The 23,642-nt window shown below is 44.2% G+C and overlaps 1 protein-coding gene across 1 annotated transcript in view; it reads left to right on the top strand.

Annotated features, from left to right (window-relative positions):
- Nucleotides 1-551: 551 nt before the first annotated feature.
- LPAR3 (lysophosphatidic acid receptor 3) overlaps nt 552-23,642 on the top strand; it is a 45,983-nt gene continuing 22,892 nt past the window's right edge. The window contains exon 1 of the mRNA XM_032604210.1: nt 552-1,287. Coding sequence (XP_032460101.1) covers nt 552-1,287 — 736 coding nt within the window. The remainder of the gene's footprint in view (nt 1,288-23,642) is intronic.

Raw genomic sequence — 23,642 nt, 5'->3', positions numbered from 1 at the left:
TGTTATCTGGGCAAGAATGTGCCTGGCATTACCAACCTGCCCTTGATTAATGAACAGAACCTATAAGTAAGAAATGAGCTGGAAACCACCAGGAGAAGCCTTAACGTGCTATGCTATAATTGTTACCAGTGCGGGGGGGATTATTGCAAGGCTCAGAATATTTGACCTATTCCTGCCTCCATGACCATTCATTCATTCAGCCAACCAGCCAGCCAGCCATTCAGCAAATACCTGTCTTGAGGCAGCCAGGGCAGATGGGTCCTGGGGTTATCATGATGAACAAAATAGACACAGACCCTCCCTCACTGCGCTTGCACCTAACCTGGGAAACAGACAACGATGACTGATATGAGATAAATGCTGTGATAGGTGGTCGGGGGCCAGGGTCCTGGAGCAAAGGACATTTACACTGAGATTTGAAGGATGAACAGGGGTTGACTAGAACAAGGGGCTTAGCAATGGCAATTGGTGATTTAGTGATTGACTTTTCCAAAGAGTGATATTTGTTTCTTCTTTAAATTTCTTTCTAGGATGTTCAGTTCTTCTCCACAATGAATGAGTGCTACTATGATAAGCAGATGGACTTTTTTTATAATAGGAGCAACACTGACACTGCCGATGAGTGGACAGGAACGAAGCTTGTAATTGTTTTGTGTGTTGGAACATTCTTCTGCCTGTTTATCTTTTTTTCTAATTCTCTGGTCATCGCAGCAGTAATCAAAAACAGAAAGTTTCATTTCCCCTTCTACTACCTGTTGGCTAACCTAGCCGCTGCAGATTTCTTTGCTGGAATTGCCTATGTATACCTGATGTTTAACACTGGCCCAGTTTCAAAAACTCTGACTGTCAACCGCTGGTTTCTCCGCCAGGGGCTTCTGGACACTAGCTTAACAGCCTCCCTGACCAATCTGTTGGTTATTGCCGTGGAGAGGCACATGTCAATCATGAGGATGCGAGTCCACAGCAACCTGACCAAAAAGAGAGTGACGCTGCTCATCTTGTTCGTCTGGGCCATTGCCATCTTTATGGGGGCTGTCCCCACATTGGGCTGGAATTGCCTCTGTGACATCTCGGCCTGCTCTTCCCTGGCCCCCATTTATAGCAGGAGTTACCTCATTTTCTGGAGTGTGTCCAACCTCATGGCCTTCTTCATTATGGTCGTGGTGTACCTGCGGATCTACATGTACGTAAAGAGGAAAACCAACGTCTTATCTCCGCACACAAGTGGGTCCATCAGCCACCGGAGGACACCCATGAAGCTAATGAAGACGGTGATGACTGTCTTAGGTAAGAGGAACCAAGTCAGCCGTTATTCCCCTTCATTCAGCAAATATTTGTTGAGCACCTGCTGTATACAAGGCACTTACTAGGTAGTAGGAATGCAGCAGTGAACATGAACAGACCTAAACCCTCACCTGTCTGGAGCTTATACTCGAATAGGGGAAGAAAATATAAGTATCCTAATGGGGACAAACAAAATAATTTTATAGTATATTCTATTATAAAGTTTGTAAAATAAGATGTTGAGTGGTCTAATGGGGAAAAATAAAGCAGGGAAGAGAGATAAGGAGTGTGCTAAGCTGTTATAGTTTGCAATTTTAAAAAGTGTTGTGAGGGACAGCCTCACCTAGCAGGTGACGTTTTAGCCAAGATGGGAAAGTGATGAGGGAGTGAACCATGTGGGTGTGGGGGGGAAGGGTGTTCCAGGCAGGAGATGCAGTGAGCGTAGGAGGCTGAACAGCAAGGGGGCCAGTGTGGCTGGAGTGGAGTGGAGGGAGGGTGGGAGGTGATGAGGTCAGAGAGTTGAGGTGGTATAGGTGGAGTGACTCAGATTCAGTCAGGCTGCACAGTTAATCACAAAGCCTTTGCTTTTCTGAGGGAGAGGAGGAGAAGCCATTGGAAGGTTTTGAAGGAGGGAGTGACGTGATCTGACTTGAATTTTTTTTTTTAACATCTTTACTGGAGTATAATTGCTTTACAATGGTGCGTTAGTTTCTGCTTTATAACAAAGTGAATCAGCTATACATATACATATATCCCCATATCTCTTCCCTCTTGCGTCTCCCTCCCTCCCACCCTCCTTATCCCACCACTCTAGGTGGTCACAAAGCATAGAGCTGATCTTGTGCTATGCGGCTGCTTCCCATGACTTGAATTTTAATGGCATCTCTCTGGCTGCTGTTTTGAGGAAGTACTGTAGTGGGGCAAGGGTAAAAACAGAGAACTGCTTAAGAGGGTATTTCAGTACTCAAGAGAGATGGAAATGACTAGGACCAGAGGGCAGTCTAGAGGTGATGCAACAAGGTTGCATTCTGAATTTTTTTTTTTTTTTTTTTTTTTGCGGTATGCGGGCCCCGTTGCGGAGCACAGGCTCCGGATGCGCAGGCTCAGCAGCCATGGCTCACGGGCCCAGGCGCTCCGCGGCATGTGGGATCTTCCCGGACCGGGGCACCAACCCGCATCCCCTGAATCGGCAGGCGGACTCTCAACCACTGCGCCACCAGGGAAGCCCCTGAGATTTTTTTACATGGTAGAGTCAATAGGATTTGCTGAGCAGTAAGGTATGAAGAAAGGCGGGAGGAGGAGGGGAGGGTGGAGCACGTCATTTGTGGGGATGCGGAAGACAGAAGAGATTTGGAGGGAAGGTTGGGAGTCTGGCTTTGGACTAGCTAAGTTTAGGATTTTATTAGACAGTGAATTAAATTTCTCCTATTGAATCAAGAGTTGAGGATTTAGGTCTGGGCTGGAGATCTCTATTTGAGAGTCGTTTGGGGGAAAAAATGGTATTTTAAACCACAAGACTGGATGAGCCCACCATGGAGGTGAGTGTGGATGGAAGAGAGAAGAGGACCGAGGAACAAGTCCTGGGGTACTCCAACGTAGGGAGGGTGGGAAGGCAGGAAGCAATGTCAGGAGAGCCCAGGAAAAGGAGAAGCCTGAAAACCCAGGAGAATACGGTGGCCTGGAAGCTGTGAGAAGGAAAGGGTGTATCAGCAATGTTAATACTCCTGAGAGGTGGAGCCAGATGCAGTCTTAGCAGAGTGGTAGTTGTTAGGTGACCTTGAGAAGATCAAAACTAGTGTAGCCAAGAGCCTGATGAGAAGGAAATGAAGAAATGGAGGGAGGAGAGTCTTTAAGACAGAGTTTAAACAGCTCTGAGGGGTTTTGCTCTCCACTGTGAGCCCTGGACCAAGAAGATACTTTTGGGGCAAAGAATTTTCCCTTCATTTTGTTTTCTCTATGGCAGGTAGCCAGTTGTGCCCCAATTCCAGTCCCGGGTTACAGGTAGAATTTGTGATATGTGGGCAAACAACTTCTGTGGCTTCACAGGCCTTGTGTTCTATGTTAGAGAGGTAATTTTCTCACCATGTGTGGTGGCTGCAGCCATGGGGACCATTATTGAGAGAGAGCCAGGAGTATATTCCTTTTAATTCCCAATGAATGAACTATAAAATGAATTCTTGGGAAACAATTCATAACGGAGGATGCAGGGTATATATGGTGTGGTATGGGAGCCATCATGATGTCTGTAGGTCCTGAAACTGCTAATAAGATTTGGAGGTCAGCAGACACATAGTGTGATAGTTAAAATAATTTCAAACTGAGGATTTATTTTCATTAACAAATATTTATGTAGGGTTTAATATGTGTCAAACATTGTCCTAAGTGTTTTACAGATACTAACTTATTTAATTCCCATGGCAACCCTGTGAGATAGGTGCTACTGTCATCCCCCTACCAGATGAAGAAACTGAGTGGAGAGTTTAAGCAAGTATGCCCAAGGTCATTTGTTGTTAATGGTGGAAGCAAGACTGACCAGTTGGCCTTTGGAGTCCACATGTTTATTACCCCACTCTGTAGCTAGTTTTGCTTTATTTGGACATTTTACTGGCCTCCTCTTTGTCCTGTCTTCTGCTTTGACTGCCTCATTCTCCTTTTAGTGTCTTGACAAGAACATAGACAACAGTAAGAAAAAGAGTAATCACATTAATCCATTTTTCCACTCTTGAGCTAGAGCTATTGATGTTTTTGGTATTTATTGGTAGTGTCAGCAACTCTGCTGCTTTCCCTGCTTAACTTGCAAGCACAATCATTTGCTTGGCTCTGTATCTTGAGAAACTACCTGCCTAATTAAAGAGAAAACCTTTTTTCCAGCATGTTCTGTATTATATACAGCACGAGATGGCAAAAAAACTTCTGTCATCCTAGGTAGGACTTTTTGTGAGATGGTCATCATGGTCACCAGCTTCAGTGTCATATGTAACTTTGTCTGGAATGTATGGAAGGGCTTAAAACAGCTGTGTGGTTTGGGCGGGTGTGGTGTTGGATAAGGACAAAACCAGAAGAAACAGTGAAATTGCTGAGTAGGTTAAGAGAAGTCAGGGCATCAAGATGAAACAACATTGGGGAATTGGTTAACATCAGGAAGACAGTTTGGTGTGGAGGACCTGGGGAAGTTCCTCAGTGGTGAGACAGAGGGATCTGGTGGAAGACAAGAAGTTTGGGGACGGGGGAAATGAAACCGAAGAGCTAGGTGGTATGAGGTTTTTAGGCTTCCAGCTCCTGACTTCTTCAGATAACAGATTTGGGTTTTAGCCCCACCTCTGGGATTTTCTACAGGGGTGATCTGAAGCACATTAGCTCACCTTTTCTTGGTTAAATTTCCTCATCTGAGATTGAATAGGTAAACTTTAAATTCTTTCCAAGTTATGAAATTCAGTAATCCTACCATGACAGTAAGTAGCCAAAGCCAACACAGAGTTCGTGGATTGACTGTGTATCAAAGCACAGAGTCCCCTTCCATGAGAGCATCTTTCATGGTGCTCCTTAGGAAGGAAGCCCCTTAGTTGCTCTATCTGGTACATGTAAGAATTTGGTTGCCTAATACAGGTGTCTCTCATATGGTAGTATATGCATTAGAAAAATCAACAGGACTGGCAGGACCTACCATCACTGTAGTCATTGGTTCTGAGTATATGGAAATTAATAGCTTAATACTTATTTCATTAATGATTACCTGATTTAAATATCTTCATGATAAAATGCTAAACCTTTCTGTTTACTCCTTGATATATATTTTGTAGGAAAGGTTAATTTAAGATTAAAGATTCTTATATATGTAACTTCTTTTAAGTCTTAGAAAGTTAATCAATAAATATATATCAACTGTCTGTTAAATAGCATCTAAGAGGCAAAGGGCTGCATGTATTCAGTTAGCTTAATCTCATTTCAGAGAAGGAAGAATGGATAATTAGGGGCGGTAGAGTTTGGGGAAGGCTTCTTAGGGAGCTTGGGGTGTGATCTGGAAGGATGGGTGGGATTTGTATTGGCAGGAGGGAAAGAATTCTGTGTAGGAGAAACAGTATAATCAGCAGTGTGATGGCAGAGACATGTAAAGCTTGTGCAGTAACACAAGGAAGGCCCCATGGAACTCAGATGCATGTTGAGGTACAAGGGGAAATAACTCAGCTATGAGCCAGAAAAGTTTAGTTGGCCATGCTCTTTGGAAGGAGAGGGGTAGACCAGATGACCTTTGTGTTTCTTTCTGGCTTTAGGATTTTGGTTGAACACAAAAAGCATACAGAGCCAGATGGGTCGTAGTGATGATGGTGGGGTGGATTTTAAATCTGTGTGTGACCGGAAAGGCATCTAGGCATTGTGTTCCCATTTCAGCAGCCCTGAGGCAGAATGCTGCTCAATTCTGGGTTACAATGTGTGATGGGCCTTTTACGTGAAAGAAGTTGCTTATTTTTTAATTTAATTAATTAATTAATTTATTGGCTGCATTGGGTCTTTGTTGCTGCGCACAGGCTTTCTCCAGTTGCAGCAAGCTGGGGCTACTTTTCGCTGCGGTGAGCAGGCCTCCCATTGCAGTGGCCTCTCTCATTGCGGAGCACGGGCTCCAGGAGTGTGGGCCTCAGCAGTTGCAGCACACGGGCTTAGCAGCTGTGGCTCACGGACTCCAGAGCTCAAGCTCAGCAGCTGTGGCGCACAGGCCCAGCTGCTCCGAGGCATGTGGGATCTTCCCAGACCAGGGCTCGAACCCATGTCCCCTGCATCGGCAGGCAGACTCCCAACGACTGCACCACCAGTTGCTTGTTGAATGTTCTCATCGAAAAGACATTGGAGACATATGATCCTACTTTCCACAGGGCACCAAGGCCCTGCCAAGAGAGACTCCTGTATTTTGAAATCTTACTTGTCAGCCAGCCTAATCAGTCACAGCAACCCCAAACACACAAGATACCCCGTGTGGAAACCTCTTATTTATTGTCAAACAACATACGATGTGAACTGTGCACACATGGATGTTTTATTTTCCAGGAAATGGGCTGGGCTTTCTTTTATTCTGCAGTATCTTGAAATGCAAAAGAAAAGAAAGATTCAAAGGATTTGTGAACCATACTTTTGAAATCTTTCATAAACCTTCCTGTCTCTTAGGATGGTGATTTTCAAATTGTAAGTTGTGACCTACTAGCAAGTAGTGAACTCAATTAGGAGACTGTTACTGACACTTTTAAAAAATGACATAAAGTAGAAAAGAAGAGAAAATATCAGAGTGCATTGCATATAGTAGGTATAAGTGTATTTCATAATGTTTGTGTGAGACTGGATTATGGTGTGTGTGTGTATATATATATATCTTGCTATGGGTTATAGTGAAGAACATTTGAAAAGCCATGGTCTTAGGGTCCAGGTTACTTTTTTGGCCAATAAGGATAGAGCTTTTCAAAAATATGAGCAACATTACAGTTAAGGGACTTTGAAAAGGTTTGCGGTCATCGAAACAAAGAGCTGGAATTTTTTATTTCTCCCTTCTACTTTTCCACTCCGATCAATGCTGAATCCACCTTGCCTTCTCTCAGGGGAGAGGTGAGGGAGACAAAGTGGTGGTAAGAGGATAAACAGTACCAGGAGTTCTCATGCTAGGAAATGGGTGAAAACTTAGTGCCATATAAGCCTTGCTGGAGTACTACTAACAATCATACATGACATTTCTGCGACACTATGTCTTTTTCAGTGTTTTAATACATTATTCTCATTTGGTCTCATGGAAATTCTGTATGGTAAGTGGGGAAGATAGCATTATCCTATTTTCTTCCTACTCCCCTAAATGCACCCTCTACTCAGCTATAGGTAATTATTTACAGTTTTTCACTTTACACTGCTAGGCCTTTGCTTCAGCTGGAATACCTTTCCTCTTGTTTTGCCTGGGAAACTTGCATTCATCTTGTAAGATTCAACTCAAGGGCTTATCTTCTCTGAATCTTGCCTAGATGAATCTGATCCTACCTCCTTTGGGCCACTCTCTATCTTGTCCATACCTCAATCAGTGTACTTCATTTGTTTACATGCCTTTATCTTGAACTAGGGTGTACATTCTTTGAAGTTGAGGGTGTACATTCTTTGAAGTTTACATGCCTTTATCTTGAACTAGGGTGTACATTCTTTGAAGTTGAGGTCTGTACCTTATTTATCTACCTTTGCATATCTAACATGTAGCACGCTGTCTGGAACACACTTGTTGAGGTTATAACAAGGAATAAGTGAGGAAATCAAGGTTTAGAGGAGTGGCTTTTCAAAAGCGGAAATAAAAGTAGAACCCAGGTTTCCTCATGTGCAGCCTGACCTTTGGCACGCTCTGGCTGTTACACGCCTGTGAGGTAAACAATGGCATGAGAGGAGTGAGTGGGTATCCCATTTCATAGGGTGGGAAACAGAGGTCTCTCTTGGGAAGAGGAAAACAAATGAACATTTGTTGATTGCTTACTATGAGGAGGTCTGCATCTTACACTCTTTTAGGATTTTATTTCATTTAACCCTCATGACAGCTCCCTGGAGATCTGTTTAATAGATGAGGAAACTCGGATGGACTTAAGCATCTTCCCCATAGACCCATACTGGAAAAAATAATAATAGTTAATATTCACCGTGTGCAATACATGGTGTCTGAGACACGTTTTATGGCATTTAATCTTCATGACAACGCTATGAGGGAGGTTCTGTTATTATTACCAGGAAACTGAGGCCCAGAGAGGTTCAGTGTCTTGCCCAAGATTAGTAGCAGAGCTGAGATTCAAATACACGCAGACTGGCTCCAGGAACCAATTTTTCAAGGTTAATTAGCAGCCTCTTGAAAGTGATAGGGCTAGAACAACATCTACCCAGGTAATGACATTTATAACTTGTATCTCCCTTAATTTCTAGTTAAGTTTATTTCAGTAAAGGTACTTGATCTCTCGATGTTTACCTTGCTCTTGATTTGTTTTAAAGATTCTGCAGCTTGGTGACAGTTATGACATCTCCCAGGGAATGACAGCTCCACATTCTTCAAACTTTATGTTCATTAAAGTATATGGCAAGAGTAGGGGCTTTGGAATAGGGAGGGAACCAGATTTAAATCCTGGCTTTGCAGCTTCCAAGTTGCATAACCCTGAGCAATTCACCTGACCTCCCTGTGACTTAGTTTTCCCATCTGTAAAATGGGGATAATATCAGTACCCCTGGCATGGCAAGTTTTTATGGAAACAATGAGACAATGCACTTAAAATACCTAGTGTAGTGCTTGACACATAGAAAGTACTAAACAATTTACATAGTAAGTACTAAGAAGAGTTAGGTAATCTGAAGAGCCTTGCCCTGTATTCAAGCAGAGTGCGCTTGTTCCCCAGTAATGTCACAGGTACTGTGGAGAGGGGGACTAGGGACCTACCGTTGGCGCCATCATAACGGCAGGTTTTGTACTGTGGACAAGTAGCCAGGAGGAAGCTAACTGGATGTGCTTTGCAAAGGCTATCCGACAGCAGACAAATGGCACCAGTTAAGTTCCTGGAGACCCAGGCCAATCTGAAAACACGGTCACCACAGATCTGAAAAGCTCTGTGCTTGCGTTGCTAAGTCCCTATAAACCATCTTCTACCACCACCCCCCCACCCCACTGCCCCCAGTGCCGGTGAAATTCTGTTAATGATTCCTATCTCTGCCAAATGATCTTTGCATTAATAATTCATTTTGCTTTTGCAACATTTATGAATAAAACATGATAAGTGAGACCCTGACCATCAAGTGTTAGCTTAATAAGAATCCTGTAATATAGCACCAACATCTTGTGTGTGGATCTATAAAACATTCCTCATGAGAAACTGTCCCCATCTTGCTAATGAATCCTACCAGGATTCCTAGTTAACCAAGTACTATTACCACCTTTACTAGGATTGGGAAATTTGCCCTTTGTCTGAAAAGAATTGGGAACACACACACGCACGCACGCACACACACAGAAACTAGGAGTGAAGAGAAACTAACTGTGGTCCCCAGGAATTCTGAAACGTTTGTTTTTAGCTTCTGTGACCTTGTAGTGGCTTCTACATCACAGAAGCCTGCTTTCAATGTTTGCTGCCTTGCATGCCTTTGTAATCAAATATCTGTTAAAAAAAAAAAAAAGTTAAAGCTTTGCTTTAAGAAACGCTGAGTGAAACGATCAGATTTTTGGCACTCAAGAGTTTGCTTGTTGCTGTGCAGTCATATCAGAATGACTAATTCTTTTCAGAGTCAAGCCACCCAGGCACCACTACTCAGTACATTTTGTCCAGGGGTGTTTGTACTTTTGTCTTGAAAACAGCTAATCAAAGGAGCACCTTTGTGGCAGACGCTTTTCCTCTGGGCTTCATGTCATTGCAGCAGGGGCCTTCGGGAGAGGGACCTTTGCTCCCAGGCAAGCTGTATATGAATGAAGGCAAAAATGTAATCGCTCCCCAGGTGCTGCCCCCAACAATACAGTGTGACAGACCCCTCCATTCGGAGGAGGAACGTGGTGACTGAGAAAACCTCAACGTCTGATGTTAAAGGGAAGATAGCTGCAAATTTTAAAAAAAATCAGTCACTGTATGCCTCTCCATCCCACCTTTTCAAATTGGCTGCGCTTCTTGATATCTTTTCTTAACCCCACAGTTTTAGGAGTCTGTTCCTCCCCTTCTGCCTCTGCTGTACGTAGCCCTTTGTTATCTTGAGTCTGGCTTTTGGTTCTTTTATTTTTTTCCTGCTTTACTGTTTCAGATGCCTTCCTTTGCAGTCAGTTCAAAAGTCATTTTACCAGATCTTTGTCGTCGTTTCCGGTGTAATCACTGTTTTGCCTTCTTCCTGCTTCTGTTTCCTCCATATACCCCTTCAGTTCTGTTCTTCTAAATCCATTCAGCTTCTTTTATTTCCCTATCACACTCCCTCCTTCAGAACTCTTTTTTTTTTCCTGGTTTTTCATCTTTTCAGAAACCTGAAACCTTCCTCTTCAGCCGGAACAATTATTGAATATTTCCTGAGTACCAGGTACAGGAACACTTCTCAAGTTCTACCTCTTTGTTTGTTTCCCCCCCAACTTTATTGAGGAGTAATTGTCAAATATAATTGTATATTTTTAAAGTACACAACATGATGATTTGATAGACATACACATTGAGGAATGATTACCAAGATCAAGATAATTAACACATTTCATCTGTCACATAGTTAACTCTGTGCCTTTTTTGTGGTGAGAATGCTTAAGAGATGCTCTCAGAAACTTTCAAGTATACAGTACTGTATTATTAACTACAGTCATCATGCTATACATTAGATCCTCAGAACTTACACTTCTTTTAACTGAAAATTTGTACCTTTGACCTACATCTCTCATTCCTCCTCCCCCTGCCTCTGGTACCCACCATTCTGTTTCATTTCTGTGAACTCAGCCTTTTGTTTTGTTTTTTTTATAAAGATTCCACATATATGTGGTGTGTACAGCATTTGTCTTTCTCTGTCTGACTTACTTCACTTAACAGAGAAGTTTCATTACCCAACTACATCCAACTCTCCTGCACCCAGCCTCCTGGAAGGGTTAGAGTTCCAGAACTCAGTCAGGCCCTCTCTCAGGGCCTTGACTTCTGCCAAAGGAGAATGTAGTTGTTACCTGTCACATCACTTGACTAACTTAACACCTGGAACAGCAAGGTATATGTTGATCCATGGTAGAATTTTTACCAAATCCGTGTTAACATTGTACTTTTAAAATTTCCACTGGGGACTGCATTCACTGTGTAGCTAAAGCAAACATTTTGGGGAGGAATTAGGAGTAAAGGGTGTTTGCCGGAATCATAGCATGTCACAGACCTAGGGGTCAGCATGGAAGCTGGGATAAAGGGTGGGCAAACCAGGCAGTATTGGCGGGGGTATACCAGGTAGGCAGCCCTTCCCCCTGCTGTAGGCCAGGTACCTACTCTTTCTCCCTCCTCACCAGACTGGTATCATAGCTCTGCAGAGTGTGAGAAGGAAAGATCCCATTACCTAGAAAATCAATATCTGTTGAGAGATTTATCCAAGTTCATCTTGTAAATCATTGCTAGTGTTGGGGCCAGAGCTCCGGATTTCCTAGTTTCTGCTGCTTCTTGTGGGTCTCTCTTCTTGCTTTGGTGAAAGACACCTGTGCTTGGGTGCCTGAGTGGCAGTGATAAACAATAAGTTGTTTATTTCCATCAAGTCAGAGAGTTTACGGTGGGCCTATTTTATCCTTTACATTTTCTTAACAAGAAGAGATTTCTGCTTTTTTATTGAGTACCTACTTGATTTTAGGCAGTATACTAACTCTAAGACATGGCCTCTGTCCTGAAGGCTACGAATCTGTGCTGCTCTGAAGTTTTATGGTTGTCGGGAGATAGCCATGGTTTGAGTCAACGGTTGGGTTACGTATGAGATAAATTACACCACGGCAGATCTGCTCCGTGTGGCGTTTTGGGCGAATGACTTATAGGGAACCCTGTTTATAGGCTTATCTGAGGAATGAAGAAGCTTACCCCAAAAAAGATAAAAAGAAATATAGGAAAAAGAAATATAGATAAAAAGAAACAAAGAATTATATACAAGAGCCAAGTGAAGGGTCCAGGCAAATAGTGCTGTGGGTTTGGATGGTCTTTGGAGGCCTCCTTGAAGAGAGGGGATATGAGTGGATCTCAGTGTGACAAGTGGAGAGGAGAGGGTAAGGCCTTACCGATAGGGGGAAAGATAGGGTAGGAGACAGGCATACATACATCTAGGGAGACCATGCCAGGGCCGGGACAGGGAGGAGGGGGGAAACAGGGCAGAGGCAGGTTTCTGGAATAAGGGCTTTGCATGGTTTGAGAAGTGACTGGACCAGAGATTGGAAGGCCTTGAGTCCTGAGATTGTGTGGACTTTATTGTCAAGTGTCTACAGAGACTGAGTAGAACACCTTGGTGTGTGGATTGGGCCTAGGGTAGGAATAAGGCACTAGGGAGGGGTGGCACCTGTGGCTAACGGGACAGTTCAACTTTTGTTAAAAGCCCTGCAGGCGAAGTTAAGTAGGTCTGTGGCCAGTCATAAGCCCATAGCTAAGTTGCCTCATCTGGCAGCAGAGAGCCCCTGTAGGATCTTGGGGTATTGGTGGGTTGAGAAGAAGGTGGGAGCTGCGAGGTGGGCTGGAGAGGGAGAGATCACTTAGGGGACTGCTGGGATTGGCCCAGGGCTCTGTGGGCGGTAGGTAGCTCAGATGCCCGAGAGAGACAGAGCTGGCTCGTCATAGTAGGTGCTGCAGGAAAGTACATCTGTCACCAGCAGGCCCAGTCTACACGGGGAGGGAGGAACAGCCAGGGAGGACCAACGGGGACTGCAGGGGAGCAGAAGGGGAGCATGAGCTTGTGGAAATCTGGTAGGAGACAAAGGTGGAATAAGCAGGTGGCCAAGGTCAGAGAGATCTGGAAGCAGGAATCCATCATGGGAACTGAACTAGGATTCAGGGCCAGGGGACTGGCAAAAACAAGATTGGACCTAATCAAGCTTTTCCCACTTCGCTTAAGGCTTTTCAGCTTTGCCCTTCCCCCTCCCAGCTGACTTCTCCTTCCTTGCTTCCTTCTAACCAAGAAGATAGAAGTTACCTGGCATGAATTCCCCTAATTTCCCTCCCTTCACCGGCTTAGCCAACCTACAAAGGCCCCCCCTGTAACCTTCTAGCTTTTCTGTGAGAATCATTTCCCACCTCCCCAGGGGCCTCATCCTTATTCTTGCTCTCCTGTGCTCTATTTTTGGTCATTAAGAAATATAACCCTTGATCTTACCTCCCTTTTCTAACTACTGCTCTGTGTCCTTCCATTTATTCTGTTTTCTTAATACCTTAAACCATGATAAGCTAGCTCTGACCCTGCCACTCTACTAAGACCGTGCTGATGAAGCCATACTGTTGCTTAACATTGAGTCTGTCTGGATTCCTTCCTCCCTGTTTTCCCTGCTCCAGGCCTTCCTCCATACCACCAGCTGAGGGATCTTCCTAAAAAGCACAATTAACTCTGATCTTTTCTCTCTCTTCCTACATATTACGTAAAACTCAAATGCCTTAGCTGGAATTGCAAGACCCCTTTCACAGCTCTGTTTCCGGTCTTCTTTTCCAAATGCCTCTTCACACCCACCCCGCCAGCCCATGCTTCCGTTGTGTCAGACTTCTCACCACCACTCTGGAGGAATGCAGGGATGGCTTGATACTCCTTGTGGTTTTTCTTAGCAGGGCAAACTCCTATCCATCTTTCAGGATCCTTCTCTGTGATATTGTCTGACTCTCTCAGGCAGAGTTAATTATGCAGTGCTTCTATAGCACACTATTTATATGCATAAAAGTATTTAGCTCACTTTATTACAATTTATTTACTAAATGCCCTTACCTCTACTAGACTGGGAGCTTGTCAAAGTCAGGACTGTGTCTACCTTCATTCTGAAGTGCCTGGCACACAGTAGGTACTCAACAAATGTTTATATAATGAACTAACAAACATATTTACTGGATGGGTCACTGGGAGGCAGCTGTCCCAGCCTCCATCCTTGTCCTTTTCATAACCACAGGGATGGTCCTACTGCCACTCAGGATCCTTCTTACTAACCCTAGGGTATCTTAACATGATTTCTTCCTGGAATGCAGGCCCCCTATGTCCTGCTTCTCACCAGTGGTCTTGTTTTGAGCTGGGGGAAATTTGAAGAGGGTAGCAAGTAAAGCTGGGATGGGAATTGACTTGTGTGAGGAGTGACCCTAAGGCATCAAAGGAGATTTCTTTGGGAGGCATGGGGCTAGAGGTTGAGGGAGCTCCAGAAAATACCTGGAGTTTATGTTACTTGGGAAGCAATTACATCAGGGCTGCTGACAGGTCCAGCTACATAATTTGTGGACCTCTTGTAAAGAAGGCAGGAAAGGGGAGGACTGAGAGTGGATTGAGAGTTTAGGGTTAGCAGATGCAACCTATTATATATAGACTGGATAAACAGCAAGGTCCTACTGTATAGCACAGGGAACTATATTCAATATCCTGTGATAAGCCATCATGGAAAAGAATATAAAAAAGAATGTATATCTATGTATAACTGAATCACTTTGCTGTACAGCAGAAATTAACACAACATTGTAAATCAACTATACTTCAAAAAAAAATTTTTTTTTAATTATAACAAAAAGGCAGGGGAAAGAAGTGCTGCCTTCCTTCCTTCTGCACCTCTCCTCTACTCACACCCATGCTCATCGTCCCGTCAAACTTTACTTACAAAAAAATAAGTTCAAAGGTACGCTTAGGATTTCAAGGCGGCCGCAGCAGAGCTTTAAGCCAGGCGCAGGGCCCTTGTGAGTGACTTGTGACTGCACAGGCTTCATGCCCACGGGGCTGGCCCTGGCTGCTGAGTTTGACCCCTTGACCTTAACTAGCCCAGGACCCAGCTACTGTGATGCACAGCACTTTGAACGACTTAGGTCTCATTGAATCTGCTCCTTCAGTTTTACGAGGACCAGCCATGTGTGTCGTTTCATGATGTCTCCTCGATTGCGAGAGAGGTGTTTTCTTAGAGGCTTCCTTGTCTTCACTGGGGCCTGTGCCTGTTTCCAGGGTCCTGTTTCAAGGGTGATGCTCCTTATCACCAGGCTTGAGTACTCATGGGAGGTAAAGTGGGGCTGTGTGACTGACACAGGCCCAGGGCTCTCGCTTAGAGCTTATATGTTACTGGGCTTTCAGATCTGGACTCACCCAGGAGTCAGGGAACGGTCTGTTCCTGCTCTGTATCTGCTCTGAGTTGCCTGTCTGGGTCCAGGGCAAGGCTTATGAGATAAGTGCTGTATTCAGAGCACTCCACCTCATGACTGGGTCACCTCAAGAACCCTGCAAGTGGACCTTGTGCGAAAGGTCAGGACTTGTCACTCGAATAATTCCTCCTTTGAGAGGTCCGTGTTTTCCTCCCCAGGACACGTTTCAAGCTCCTCAATCCTGGGGCTCCTCATTGCTAGGTCTGACGTTCTGTGGAAGGCTCTGGGTTCCAAAGGAGTTGTAGTGAGTTTATTCCTGAGGGTCCAGATGCTGGAAAGCATGTAGCCAAGTTCCTAGGATCTGCATGGCCGCTTAGGTATCTCGCTGTTTCTCCAGAGACACATGGCAAGCCTTTCTGTTTAGGCTTACAAACACACATTTATTTTCTCACAGTTTGGAGGCTGGAAGTCTAAGATCAAGCAGGGCTGGTTTTTACTGAGACCTGTCTCCTTGGCTTGTAGATGGATGTCTCCTTGCTGTGTCCTCACATGGCCTCTTCTCTAACCATGACATGGCAGACTTTTGAAAGCCATCTCCGAGTGGAGTTCAGTGCTGTCACCGAGACTAGGGAACATAAGGATGTTGAAGTGGCACAGCAGACCTGAGTGGTTCTGGGCGCTCCATTGACTCTCTGTGCAGCTTGGAAGCTGAAAGTGTGTCTCTTCAGTAGCATGGAATGGACCCTCAGAAGGACATTGAAGTGGTCCTACAAGAGGTTAATGCTAATTTATGGGGTAATAACTGGACTCCCCTCATTTGGAGGGGAAATCTTGTTCCTCTGCTTTAAGGCAACCTGCAGTTCAGAGACGGCAGCATTGGCATGAGCCTGGAGAATCTTTAGGATTCCTGATTCTTCTTTGTTGGCCTCTGTATAACAAGGGGCCATGTAGACCCTCCCGACTCAGGGAGTCTCGCTGAATGCAGTCCCCAGGGACAATGCCAAGAACCAACCCCTGAATTCTGGATTTCTGTCATTTGGGAGAAATATTGGCCAGCCTGGGAGCCCTGCAGGGACAGTCTGGAAGTTCTTAAGTTGAGGGCTTTCTTGGATTCCCTCAATCTCAGGAATGATGTAACATAGGAGACTTCACTGTTAGGTGGGAGAGTTAGGCCTTAACCTCCCCAGATGGAAAAGTGATGCTTGGGCTCAGCCTGGGGGTGGTCTCAGTGATTATAGAGTGGAGGAGCCGTGGCCTTCAGGATCTGGCAAAGAAGGATGGGGATCTCTAAACCGAGGAGTTCCCTGGGATCTGGCTCTGCAGCCCCTCTGAAGCCCCCAGGGTTAGGCTCTGGGAAGCTGGGATTTCAGGGCAGCCTCAAGAAGCTTCAGACTCTCAGGGTCTCAGGAGAGAGTGGCCTCTTTGGATCGTTTAGAGGCACTGGCCATTCAGAGAACACAGCCAAGCCAGAGCTCATCAGCCAGAGGCAGCCCTGGACAATGGAAAAGACAGTAGGCTAGGGTCCGAGGGTTCTGTAGGAGAGGCCTCATTCTCTTAAGGTCCCTTGAAGACTTTTTGGAGCACAGTAATGCCTGTTCCACATTTGTAGGTCAAGGGCATAGGCTGAGACCACCCTTCCTATGCTGAGCAAGGAAGGCTAGGTGCAAATCTCGCTGGATTCATGTCTCCATGGGAGATAAAGTTCTCTAGCAGCTGTGGGCTCCTCTGGAGTTTCCTAGGGAGCTCTCTGGGCATTCCCTTGGCATGGGAAGTGGATGCCTGGAGACCTGAGAGGGCAGATGTGCCCCTGCAGTCCGGTGGCCACCTAGGTGGAGCTTTTCCCCTGCACTTCCAGACCAGGATAGGGTCACAGAGTGATGGCAGGAGCCCCATGTAGGGTTGAGGAAGTAGTGCAGGTGGGGGCTGGCCACGTTCAGGAGGAGAGCACTGTTCCCTTCAAGCTGCCAGTGTCCGATCTCTGTAGCAGGTGCAGGCTGGGGCGGCTGGCAGGCGGGGGCTGGGCTGTAGGGGTCATAGTGGAGGGAGGGAGCTGACTCTGGGCCTGTGCCTGCTGTTAAAGGAGGTACTGAGGGAGTGCCACGGAGTAAAGTGTAAAGTGGCAGGTCCTCAATGGCAGCACGGGCCCGAGAATAGTGCCCAGGAGCCACCAAGGAAGGGTTTGGGATCCAGCCAGGAGAGCTGGTGACGACAGATGCCACTTCCTGCAGCAGCCAGGTACAGGCAGCCCTCTTGGGAGCAGCAGCTGGAAGTCAGGGTCAGGGAAACCTGGCTGTGGATAACGGGAACCTGATCATCGACCCAGACCCGGCTGGGATCACCATGGGTGGATGCATGCATGATGGGCGGGGGGCCGGAAGGTCCCTGACAGGCGTTGGGGAGAGGCCCAGCCTCAGCAGACCTTGAGTGTCAGGTCACCATGGAGACCTAATTAGTGGGGCAGGGATATAAGGCTGACACCACGGTTAAGGCTGAACTGAGGCTTGGGGCTCTTCAGATTCCTCCTGTTCAGAGATAGGCTCTAACTGGTTCGAAGTGCTTGGTTTGGAGGGTTGAGGAAAGAGGACCCAGACAATTCATTACAGAATGTGGTGGTACTTTGCATCAAGATCCCCCGGGCAACATTTTCCACATATGCAGAGCTCTCTCTCCCCTCCTACACACACACACCAGTTTCTACTTCAGTGGTCTGCTGGCACAGCCCTGACATGCATGTTTTGGAAAAACTACCAGGGTGTTCTGAATGCCCTCATCCCATGCATAAACACTTCAGAGGCAAGAGTTCCTGTGATGGCAGTGAGAAAAGAAAAGGAAAGATGGAATTAAAAGTCATTAAAATGATAGATGCCTCAGAAGGTGGAGACATATCGACATGAGGGGAGCAGCAAAAGGATGATTTCAGCTTCAGAATTTTACATTTGGATGACTGAAAGAACAAAGAAAATGCTGGTGTAGAGATGGGAGAAGTTCAGTGAAATAGAGAGATCCAGACCCAAATCTCTGATAGAAAATATCATTTCTTTAAAAACCTTTAGAAAATACGTGTTCCCCCAAGCCCAATCTCTAGGAGAATGACCTGCAGGGTAGACCCTCACAACTTCCAGATACCACATCAAAGCTGCATCATTTGCTCTGATAGGACCCATCTATTTAATACATTTCTTCCCTTCTGCCTCTATATCATGGAGACTTAACACATTTTTTGTCCTTGTCTTGTTCTTTTCTCTATAGGAATAAACTGTTTTGTTAGGTTGAAATTAGCCAGTGTGAATTTGTGTCAGATCTCATTTGCCCTGATACAAATAACCCCTTTGTGGGTCATGAAAACAATTTAATGGTGTGGTCTAAAGGAGAAGACAATATTACTCAAGCGATTAACACCAGGGGACTTCTCGCTGACCTCTCACGATGACCTGCAAACTGTGCTTCCAGTATTATTGCACTCTTGAGAGAGCATGGAGTGAAAGCTTGCCCCCAGATATTTTAGAGAATGCTTTATGTGGAAAAAGTCATAAAATACAGGCAGAGAAAGATAAGTAGCTATAAATAAGAGGGGAGAAGGGACTTTGGGAATTAACCTGATGACAAGGTCGACTTGTTTGGAGCAGCACGTCTTCAACACCAGTATGTCTGAATTGGGCACAGGACCCCGTTGCTATAGCATCTTGAAGACAAAAATTGCACGGGGTTCTGCAATATTGCGTTTTGCGATTCTCTAATAGGACTGCAACTTTCAAGGAAGTGCAAATTAGGCCTAGCATCTCTAGCCTTAATTATTCTTTTTTCTTTTAATATTTCTTTATTTTATTTCTTTATTTTCTTTATTTTTTTGGCTGCATCGGGTCTTAGTTGTGGCACATGGGATCTTTCCTTGCAGCGTGGGTTTCACTGCTCTCCATTGTGGCATGTGGGCTTCTCTCTAGTTGTGGCGTGAGGGCTTAGTTGCTCCACCACATGTGGGATCTTAGTTCCACCACCAAGTATCGAACCCGCATCCTCTGCACTGGAAGGTGGATTCTTTACCACTGGACCACCAGGGAAGTCCCTAGCCTTAATTCTGAGTGTCGGGTGAACGCCTTTGAGGCAGGGAGTGGTGCCTCCATTTGTTCATCTTTATATTGTACTGTGAACTACACACAGTTGGGCTCAAGAAATGTTTGTTGATTTGAATTATCCAAGCAAAGAAATCTTTGAGAAGACAGTCTTTTCCTGCCTTGAGACATGGATGATACTCCCAAGGAATAATAATTATTATTTAAAACTAATGTCTAGGAGCAGTGTAATTGGTAGTTGTTTACTGTTTAGTTATATAGCTGAAACATCTTTAAAATGCCTGTTTTAACACTTAGGAAAATTTATCTGGGAAGTCTTTTTGACAATCTTTTATGATCAATAAACATACTATCTCAAATTTGGGTTTTAGACCCATAGTAGTGGGAAATTGATAGAACTTTGTAACATTGATTAAAATTTTCTTGCTTAGGCAGAAATAGAGATACAGATGTAGAGAACAAACGTATGGACACCAAGGGGGAAAAGCGCGATGGGGGGTAGGATGAATTGGGAGATTGGGATTGACATATATACACTAATATGTATAAAACAGATAACTAATAAGAACCTGCTGTATAAAAAAATTCAAATAAAAAAAGAAAAAGCAGAAAATCTGAATATACCAATAACCATGTAATAAATTGAAACACTTGTCAAAGAGGTATTCTCTGAAAAGGTATGAAGCTCAGATGGTTTTAGCAAGAAGTTCTTCCCAATTCTGAGAAGGAGTATTTTTGTCCTGTTTGAACTGTTACAAAGCATGGAAGACATGCAAAATGTCACAGTTCATGTTATCAAATTATGTTGCTGTTCTTTATAACTACTCTTCCCCACACCCCACTCAGCCCCAAGCTTTATGATTTGTAATTTGCTGCCTCAAGGATTTTTGAACAGTTATCGCTCCTCTTTTGCAAAAACTCCATTGAAGAGATCAGTTTAAGTATTTTCATGGTGGAGACCAGTTTTTCCTTAGAGGAAAGCCACGAAGAAGTTCCCTTGAACTGGTAAGAAAGAAAGATTTATAATTCCCGAAAACATCAGGGACCTGTACTGTGTGCTCTGGCATATTCGAGAAAGCAGTAAAACCTCTGGGGAAAATGGCAGCACACGGATCTAGGACTGAATAATAGGTGGCTTGGGAGCAACTGAGGAGCAGAGGTGACTGATGACAAGGGTTTCTTCCAATGCCTTGGTACTTTGTAAGACCCCAGAAGCTTTATACTACCTCAGTAATAGGAAGGGGACTCAAGGATAACTAACTGAATTTCCTGCCAACCTAGGGGCATATGTGCTTGAAGTTGGAAGTAAATTGACTTAAAAGTAATAAAAACTGATATTTCTGTAACAATTGAGTTTGTACATTAAGATCATACCTACTACATACAGATTAAAAAATTTTAAATGTATTTCTGGTGAATTAAATCTGGGAGAATAATTTAAAAAATCACACTGGGATAATTCTACAAATATAAGAATGTTTAAATATTGAAAAAAATTTGCTTGATGGAGGGAATTCCCTGGAAGTCCTGTGGTAAGGACTCCACACTTTCACTGCTGTGGGCCCGGGTTCAATCCCTGGTCAGGGAACTAAGATCCCACAAGCCTCATGGCACAGACAAAAAAAAAAAAAAAAAAAAAATGCTTGCTTGAAGCTGAGGGAATTGGAGTCCACACACCTTATTTAGAAGTGAGCCCTCTTATTTGTTGAAGCCTTGGCAAGAGTTATAACTTACGGGACGATGGCTGGGTGGGACAGGTAGGACATGTCCCACCCACTTGTTTGTACACCGTTTGTATATAACGGTAGCAGTGCCACAACAAGCAAACCCTCAGAAACTTCCCAGTGACTGAAGTATCCCTTTCTGCAATTTGGTGGAATCAGTGTCCCTGCTTTTTTCTAAGTCTTATTTTTCCTCCAGGTAAATGCATGTTTGAATCAAGACCTACATTTTCTTCCTTTTTAAAATCCTGAATATTTATTCTGAAGAAGTTTTCCTAAACTGCTCTGGTTTTAGGTGCATAAAAGCATTTATTTGAGCATAATTCAAAAGGTTAATTGGCCTTGGTGAATATGGACCAACACACTTTGCAGGAAAAGAAACACATGGGGTATTTTTCGCTGCAGTTGTATGTTATTTTATAGTTCCAAAGGTGCTTATTACTGCTCCTGACTAGACCCAGTCCCTTTCACCTTGGAGGGAATCATAGTCTACAGAGTCTACTCACCTACCTTCTCTCTGGGTAATGCATGGGATGAAGCGGGGGTTTAACCTCAGAGCATTTGATTCTAGTTCTGCAATCTATGGGGGAAATTTAATTTCTCTCTGCCCAATTTTCTTTACCTGGAAAAGTCATAACACAGATCCTTCCTAGAGCGTATCCTTAGGAATAAATGATAGCATGCTAACAAGAAGCTTAAACAATATACATAATGGCTTCTTGGAATTTAAAATGTTTTTAAAACTCATGCCATCATTTTGATTTAGCTACCCAATAACCCTGAGCAGTAGCCTCATTTTATGGGTCAGGAATAAATAAAGCCTAGAGAGGTGATAGAATTTGTTAATCTGAATGTTGGCGACGAGAGCTCAGAATGTAAATAATTTTATAAATATTAAAGTGTTCCAGCTCCAGAGTTTAAATGATGTTTAAAACCTTTATTATTTTTGTTATTAGGAATGTGGCATTTGCTTGTTGCTAAAATGTACACATGACAAATGTATTATATTTAGAAAGTGAAAGTCCCACTCAGCCCTCTCTTTAGAGCAGTCAGCACCACTGTTAACAGTTTCATGTGTCGTCTTGGAGACATTTTCCCTGCAAATAAAAGTGTGTGATACACACACATAGTGATGGTTTTTGTACAGAAAGGTGTTGGGTTTTTTTGCGGTACGCGGGTCTCTCACTGTTGTGGCCTCTCCCGTTGCGGAGCACAGGTACCGGACGCGCAGGCTCAGCGGCCATGACTCACGGGCCCAGCCGCTCTGCGGCATGTGGGATCTTCCCGGACTGGGGCACGAACCCATGTCCTCTGCATCGGCAGGCAGACTCTCAACCACTGCGCCACCAGGGAAGCCCCCAGAAAGGTGTTCTTGACACTCATAATAGTTCTCTAGCTTGCTTTGTTCCCTTGTCCATAATATCTTGGATTTGTTTTTTTTGGTTTTTTTGGTCATGTCAGTATCAACATATGTATCTAATTCTCTTTGGTGACTATATAAGATTACATTGTATTCCATACTGAATTGTTGATAATTTACAGACTACTTCTAATTTTTCACCCTTATCAATAATGCTGCAGACTGGGATTCTAACCGCTAAAATCCAGCAGCAAGTCTCTGCCAGGGTCCAGCAGATGTGGAGTTTTCACACAGTCTCTCTCCCTAGCAGTAAGACTACCTGTGTTGAAACATAAAAGTTTAAAACGGACCCACTGCCCCTCCAGCCTGGAGAAGGTTAGACCAACACACTTTTATGACTGACATAGCCTTCCTCCTGCTTTCTTGCTTCCTAAGAACCCAGTTCTTTGTTAAAGTGTTTTAACACCACCGGAGAGAAGAAATCACAATCAAAAACCAAGTTTGTTTGGAAGATGGTTGCAGAAAGAAGCTTCCACTCTCCAGGCCTAGGTTGAAGAAAGAAGCTTCCACTCTCCTGTGTCTAAGGATGGGTCACCCCGCCCCCCCTCCTCTGACTCAGGCAAAGGCTGAGGGCAGCAGCCAGGAGATTGAGGGGTAGCTGTGTGGGGCGTGAAAGAGGATGTGCTGAAAGCAAAAAGGCAGCTTTAAATGTGAGGATGAAAGCTGGAGTTAAGAAGAGCCTCCATAGGCACTGAACTTCTGGCTCATCCCTGACACACACTCTAGGCTTGAGTTCCTTTTAGTGATGTGAAGACTGAGACAGGAGTTTACTTCCTCGTCAGCACGTGGTCCCCTCCTTTTAGAGCTCATCTTTTAAGGAAAGCATGAAGCTGCCTGGCCATAAGGCTTATAGAGGCCAAGGCCTTGCATATTGGATGGTTTCTGTTGCCTGCGTACCAGCTCCTCTGTGTCTCAACATGTGGCGAATCTTTTTTTTATTTTTCTTTGTCCTTCTCCAAGAGTCTTACTTAAGAAGGCTCAAACAAGAAAAACCTCCCTGTGAACAAAGCAGCACCGCTGGAAGATTTTGATATTCATGCCAAATGTGATACTGAACTTGAAATTCAAACATAGGACTGTTATTATTATCTTCTACTTCTAAAAGGAACTCCCAAGTCTACCCTCATTTACCTGCATGAAGAAAAAATGTGCTTACTCAGAAGTGCTTTAACAGATAATTTTTTTAAATGACAAGTTTGTAAGAGTGCTATGAATAAACAGACTGATGAGGTTTAAAATCTGCACGAATACCTTGCATTTTATAGAAATGAAAACTAATCTACTTAAGTGCATTTCTTTACTACATCTCTTCAAAGCTCTAACTTATGAAGCTAAAGGAAATGTAGGAAAATAATTTCTGCAAGTTTATTTGCATCATTAAAACCAGTTGTGTGGCCAT

This window comes from Phocoena sinus, chromosome 1 (genome assembly GCF_008692025.1).
Source record: "Phocoena sinus isolate mPhoSin1 chromosome 1, mPhoSin1.pri, whole genome shotgun sequence".
Taxonomy (NCBI): domain Eukaryota; kingdom Metazoa; phylum Chordata; class Mammalia; order Artiodactyla; family Phocoenidae; genus Phocoena; species Phocoena sinus.
Note: the sequence above shows the minus strand (reverse complement) of the source record. Positions and strands in the feature narration are given on the sequence as shown.